Source organism: Aureococcus anophagefferens, assembly GCF_000186865.1.
Source record: "Aureococcus anophagefferens unplaced genomic scaffold AURANscaffold_8, whole genome shotgun sequence".
Classification (NCBI taxonomy): Eukaryota; class Pelagophyceae; order Pelagomonadales; family Pelagomonadaceae; genus Aureococcus; species Aureococcus anophagefferens.
This window is the reverse complement of record NW_008705568.1, coordinates 1296536-1303120: the sequence shown is the minus strand read 5'-3', so window position 1 is coordinate 1303120 and position 6585 is coordinate 1296536. Positions and strand designations below refer to the sequence as shown.

The 6585-nt window shown below is 70.7% G+C and overlaps 1 protein-coding gene across 1 annotated transcript; it reads left to right on the top strand.

Moving 5' to 3' along the window:
- Window positions 1-145: 145 nt before the first annotated feature.
- AURANDRAFT_63967 (hypothetical protein) lies at window positions 146-1303 on the top strand (the record flags this gene model as incomplete). The annotated part of the gene is made up of 1 exon (XM_009038464.1): window positions 146-1303. One exon carries the CDS (start codon window positions 146-148, stop codon window positions 1301-1303), a length of 1158 nt encoding a protein of 385 aa, XP_009036712.1.
- Between the last annotated feature and the right edge of the window lie 5282 nt (window positions 1304-6585).

Below are 6585 nucleotides of genomic sequence, written 5' to 3'. Positions count from 1 at the left end.
CGACGCGCCGCCGGCCCAGCGCCAGGAAGCAGGCGACGGCTCGCCACAGGACCATGGGACTGCTACGATCGCGGTGACATGTCCATCGTAATCGCTGCAAGTTGGGATGTTGAAGTGCTCATTCCGGCCGGGCTGCTCCATCGCGATGGCCTTCTCGAACATGGAGGCGGCCCTGGACGCGCCGCTCCTCAGAGTCGACGACGCCTCGATCTCCGCCTCTTCCGTCTCGACGCAGAAGCGCGACGCCTCCGCCGGCGCCGGCGTCTTCGCGCTGTTGATCGCTTTGACCGTCGGCGACATCGTGCTGGGCGCGATCCTCTTCGACCGCTTCGGCGAGATCTATGCCCAGTACCTGAATTTAGCAACGGCCGCGTGCTACTGCGTCGCGAGCACGGCCGCCGTGCTCTGGCGCCGCGCGCCGCGCCGCGCGCCGGCGCGCCTGCTCGTCGTCATCGGCGTGCTCAACGGCGGCGGCAACTTCTTCCAGGCCGTGGGCCAGCCCCACACGCCGGGCATCACGCAGTCGCTCCTCAGCGCGACGCTGAGCGTGCCCCTCGTCCTGTCGCTCTCGCTGCTGTTCCTCGGGAAGCGGCCGTCGCGGACGGCGGCGGCCGCCGCGGCGCTCGTCGTCGCCGGCGCGGCGTGCAGCGCGTTCCGGTCCCGGCTTTTCGCGTCCCGCGCGCTCATCGACGCCGGCGGCGAGGACGACGGCGGCGCCGGCGGCATCGTCGTCGAGTGGTACGCCGTCGCGCTCTTCGCGTTCGCGCAGTTGATATTCTCCGCGGAGCGCGTCTTCGAGGAGTCGGTCTTCGCGCGGGCGCTCGAGGGCCTCGACGCGACGACCATGTTCTGCTGGACCATGTGGGTCCAATTCGTCCTGTACCTGCCCCTGCTGCCCTCGCAGCAGCTCCCGGCGCTCGGGGGGCTGACGCCGCCGCAGATCCTCCCCGTGGAGCGCGACGGCCTGTGGTGCACGCTCGGCCGCACCGCGGCCACGCCGGCGGGGTTGGATCTCCCGGGGTGCGACCTCGTGAACACGGCGCTGTTCTTCGCGTACGTCGCCGTCGACGGCTGCTGCTACTGCTACGGCCTCTACGTCATCAAGCGGTACGGCGCGTCGGCCATGGTCGTCGCGGGCTCCGTGGCGCTGCCGCTGCAGCAGGTCGTCTTCTGCGCGCCCTTCCTCGTCGGCCGGCGCTACGCCGAGAGCCTCTACGGCGCGGACGTCGCCGCGCTGGTCCTGGTTCTCGCGGGCTTCGTCGGCTTCCACCGCCTCAGCCCGGAGGGCGCGCTGCGCGGGTAAGGCTCTTGTGGATCGTTGCGGGGTAGTGTGGGGGTCGCGGTGGGTTCCGTCGTCCGAGGCGCGATTGCGAACCGGGACAAGAGGAAGGGCAACGTCAAGGGAAACGTTTACAAAAAGACGGTGGTCCCTTTGTGATGGACTGCGCCCAAGCAGGGCCGACGGGAGACGACGCAAACGACCCGATACTTGCCGAGGTTTTTTGGACCGATAAATCGACCGACACTTGCCGTAGATTGGGCGACACCGACCGCCACCGCCACCGATACCAAGCGCCAGCGCGATCATCACCAAGCGACATCAACCGACACCCCCGGCCAGAAAGGCGTCTCGGACCAAAGATCGCATCATTTAAGTTATGGCGCGCAGCGCCTCAACCCGGCGTCGTTTTGGAAGGTCGCCGCGCCGCAATTGCCGGCGACGGCGCTTCTTCTCCGCGGCGTGCTCACGCACTCGACGAACTCCGCGCCTCCCGAGCGCGTGTTTTCCATCCTCAACGACACCTTCGACTCGAGCATGACCCAGTCGCTCAACGACTACATCGAGTTGAGCCTCCAACTGCAGTACAACGAGCGCGGCCGCGGCCGCGGCGCGTAGGCACGACGGTCGATACCAATCGATATTTTTCGATACCGCCACCGACTCCGATCGATACCCCGACCGAGACCGGCCGACACCTCGGCCGAGACCGGCCGAACCGGCCGGAATCGACCGATAAATCGTCGATACTTGCCGTAATTACCCGAGGGGGTTGACCGCCGGTATGCCTGGTAGTATGCGCCCGCTATGCGGGCTTTATGCGGGCTTTATGCGGGTGTTATGCGGGTGGTATGCGGGTGGTATGCGGGTGGTATGCGGGTGGTATGCTGGTGGTATGCGGGTGGTATGCGGGTGGTATGCGTCTGCTATGCCGGTGGTATGCGTCTGCTATGCCGGTGGTATGCGGCTGCTATGCTGGTGGTATGCGCCTGCTATGCTGGTGGTATGCTGGTGGGCTGCTATGCTGGTCTTATGCGCCTGCTATGCTGGTGGTATGCGGCTGCTATGCTGGTCTTATGCGCCTGCTATGCTGGTGGTATGCGCCTGCTATGCGCCTGCTATGCGCCTGCTATGCGCCTGCTATGCGCCCGCTATGCGCCCGCTATGCGCCCGCTATGCGTCTGCTATGCGGCTGCTATGCGGCTGCTATGCTGGTGTATGCCGTGGCTGGTGTATGCCTGGTGGTCGGCCCCCTCTGGTAATTACGGCAATACCTCGACACGACACTTGCCGTGAAACGTATCCACTCCCGTCGGACTTGCTTGACTGCGCCCGACGGGTTTGACGCGTCGCAACCCCGCATGCCGACAATTCCCCGCGCCGAGTCGCAGTCGTCGGCCTCGAGCGACGGTAAGGCCTACGCCATCGTTGACGTACAAGGCCAGGGACGCGGACTCGTCGCCGCGAGGGCACTAACCCGGGGCGACGTTGTTCTGAGGGACCGCGCCGTCGCCGTGGGCCTCGACGAGGTCGAGTTACTGCGCAACTGCGCCGCGGACCCCGCAGCCCGCGCGGTCATCGACGAGCTGTGCTCGCTGTCCTACGACGCGCTCGACGGCGCCGCGCGGCGGCGCCTCGCGGACGCCGTCGACGGCGCGGCCGACCTCGCCGCGTTCTTCGCGCCCCACGACGACGCCGACGAGTTCGACGAGGCCTGGGCGAAGCGCGCGAGCCTGCGGCTCGAGTGCAATGTCTTCACCCTGTGGACCGTTGACTACGAGCGGCGGTCCATGGGTCTCTTTCCCGTCGCGAGGCTGCTGAACCACGCGTGCGCGCCGAACTGCGTCCGCGAGCAGGACGGCGACGACCTGCGATTCACGGCCCTCGCGGACATCCCCGCGGGCGGCGCGCTGACCTTCAGCTACGTCCCCGCGGCCTACGGCCGCGCCGCGCGCCGGCGGCTCCTCCGGGACTACTTCCAGTTCGCCTGCGGCTGCCCGCGCTGCGCGGGCGACCCCGCGGCCGACGAGCGCGCCCGGGGCGCCCTCGCGCACGTCGGCTGCGGCGGGTCCTGGAACGCGGCGGGCCGCTGCGCGATCTGCGGCGCGCCGAAGCCGACCGGGCGTTAAACCGGGGCCTCCTAGTTTGTGGCCCCCGCGTCGACGGCGTCGAGGATGTCGAGCGCCAACGGCCGGGCGCCGCGGTCGCGGTCCTTGAGGAGCAGATCCGTCGACACGGAGAGCACGGACCAGGCGCCCGCGTTGATCTCGCGCTCCAGATCGCCCGGCCGCCACGTCGTCGCCTGCGCGAAGAGGCGGAAGCGGAAGGGGTTCGCCATGCCCTTGCCCGCGAGCATGGTCGCGCTGGACCAGGCGCCGCCGACGAAGAGGCCGTCGTCGTTGAGGGGCTCCGCGCCGACGACGGTGCGGTAGGGATGCACGGCGACGATGCCCGTGGTCGTCGCCTCGTCGCCGGCCGCGCCGACCGTGCGCCGCCCGTCGGCCTCGTCGCGGTGCGGCCCGCCGATCCAGAGCGGCTGGAGCCGGAAGTTCTCCACGGAGAGCTCCGAGAAGTCGCCCATCATGTAGCCGCTGCGCCGGCCCATCAATACGCCCGTAAAGCCCGACCGCTTCGACGCGTCGAGGAGGAGCACGACGGGCGCCAGCGCCGCCTGGCGCTCGGGCGGGATGCGGTCCGCCGCGTCCTCGGGGAGGCCCACGCGGGCCAGCGACGCTTTGGCCTCGCGCCCGGGGTCGTCGGCGAAGAAGTAGCTCTCGCTGCCCACGAGGACGACGCCCGCCGCGGGCTTGGCCGCCGCGCGCGCCCACTCCGACGGGCCCTCGTCGCCCTCGGGCGCCGCGGCGACGGACGCGACGGCGTCGAGGCCGCCGCTCACGAGCCGCGCGCGGAAGGCGGCGATGCGAGCGGCCTCCGCTTCGTCATCTATGCTCTCGTCGTCCCCGGCGCGCAGGGGTCGCGCGCGTCGCAGCGATCGTCGCGGCGTGGCCTGGAAGGCGACGCAGGACAGCGCGCAGAGCGCGAAGGCGCAGAGGCGCGCCATGGGCGCTCCTGAGGTGGCGCTTCGAGGGTGAACCATCGGAGAGAGCGTGTCGCACAGCCGCTCCAACACCGCCGTCGACGCCGCCTTCGCCGCGTCGCGACGCGCCGCAGCGCTCTCCGCCGCGCCCGCGCCCGCCACCGAGGCCCGCGCCGCCGCCGAGGCCCCGCCGCGCCCGCGCCCGCGCGCCACCGAGGCCCGCGCCCGCGCCCGCGCCGCCACCGAGGCCCGCGCCCGCCACAGAGGCCCGCGCCCACCGCCGCGCCCCGCGCCCGCGCGCCAACCCGCGCCCCCGAGACCGACAAGAAGCCGCCAAAAAACCTCGACCATGGGTGGTGATGGGGGCTGCATCGCGACGCAGCGGGAATTCATGCGGGGCACCTACGGGTCGTCGCACAAGGCCAAGGGCTGGGCCGGGGGCCAGAACCACGGCGCCGGCTGCACGGGCGGCGACGAGGAGAAGGGCGACTTCCGCGTGCGGCGGAAGGCCATCCAGGTCCGGTCCTGCGCGCTCACGTCGCAGACGCTCGCGGCGCCCGTCGTCGCCGACGAGCTCGGGAACCTGTTCAACAAGCTGCCGCTCTTGGAGGCGCTGTCGGCGAAGGCCGTCCCGGAGCGGTTCTCCTACGTGCGGGGTTTGCGGGACCTCGTCGACTGCAAGTTCGCGCCCGTGACGGAGTCGGCGTACCTCAACGGGGAGGGCGCCGCGCTCTGCGCCTGCCCGGTGGGCGGCGAGCCCCTGGACGGGTCGAAGCCCTTCGTCGTCAGCCGCACGTCGGGGTGGATCTTAGGGGAGAAGTGCGTCACCGAGATGGGCGTGGCCGCGCTCCAGGCCGAGTACGGGCCCTTCACGGCGGCGGACCTCGTCCGCGTCTGCCCCGCCGACGATGAGCTCAAGAGCCTCGCGGACGCCATGCTCGCGCGGCGCGCCGAGGAGAAGCGGCGCAAGAAGGACGACAAGAAGCGGAAGCGCGCGGAGCGGGCCGCGGCCGGCGGCGACGCCGGCGACGGCGACGGCCGCGCCGCCGCGAAGCCCAGGGCGCCGGCGCCGAAGCCGCCGCCGAAGAAGCAGGCGTCCATCGGCATGTCCGCCGCGGCGGACGTCGCCAAGCAGGCGCGCGAGCGGACGACGCAGGACCACGCGTCCGCGGCGCTCCAGGGCCTCTTCCACGACGAGTCCAAGACGACGGCGCCCAAGGACCTCTTCATCGCCACGGCCGCGCGGCGCTATAACCTGAACTGAAGCGCAAACTGGGCGTGTTAGAACGGACGCGGAGCGGCTAGTCCGAGTCCTCCGCGAGGCGCCGCGTGTAGGCCGCGTTCGCGTCTACGGTGTACCAGTCGAAGGTCGCCTGGACGGCGTCCGCCAGCGGCGTCGGACACCAGGCCGGCAGGGCCTCGAGCGCGCGCGCCACGCTGATGGGCCCGACGTCGACGGAGAGCAGCTCCGCGCGGCGGCCGGGGTCGAGCTTCGGCGGCCGGTCGAGGCCCCGCGCCTCGGCGATGAGCTCGACGAGCTCCGCGAAAGACGGCGTCTCCGCGCAGGCCACGTGCAGGACCGGCGGTTTCGTTTCGCCCCTGATCAGCAGCATGATCGCCAAGGCGACGTCCGGCGCGAACGCGATGGACGCGCGATGCGCCGCGCCGTCGCGGACGCCGCCGACGCGGCAGCCGACGGACGCGCGCGACACCTTGTTGGCGAGGTCCAAAAAGCCGCCGAGGTTGTCGCGCGGGCCGATGACGTCCGGGAGCCGGAGCGCCGTGCACTCGAGCCCTCGCGTCGCCCAGTTCGCGAGCTCCTCCTCGCCCGCGAGCTTGCCCGAGCCGTAGCGGTACTGGTACCCGTCGCGCTTCTTGCACGCGGCGATGCCCGCGCGGCTCGTCTCGCGGACCGCGTCGGATTCGTCGAGGCCGCGGCCCGCGGCGCGCGCGGCGTCGATGCGGTGTCGCTCGCAGGCCATGTAGACCGAGTCCGACGAGATGTAGACGTAATACGGCGACGGGTCCCACCGCGACTCGAGCGCGGCAGCCGCGACGTCGGCCACGTCGTCGGCGGAAAACGCGACGAAGTCGACGATGGCCTCCCAACATCCCTCCTGAACGACCTTCATCAGCAAGTTGGGTTGGGCGAAGCGGTCGAGCCGGATGTGCGTGACGTCATCGCCGAAGGGCGACGGCGTCACGCCGCGATTCAAGACGGTTACGGCGTAGCCCTTCTTGCAAAGCAACTCGACGGTGTGCACGCCCA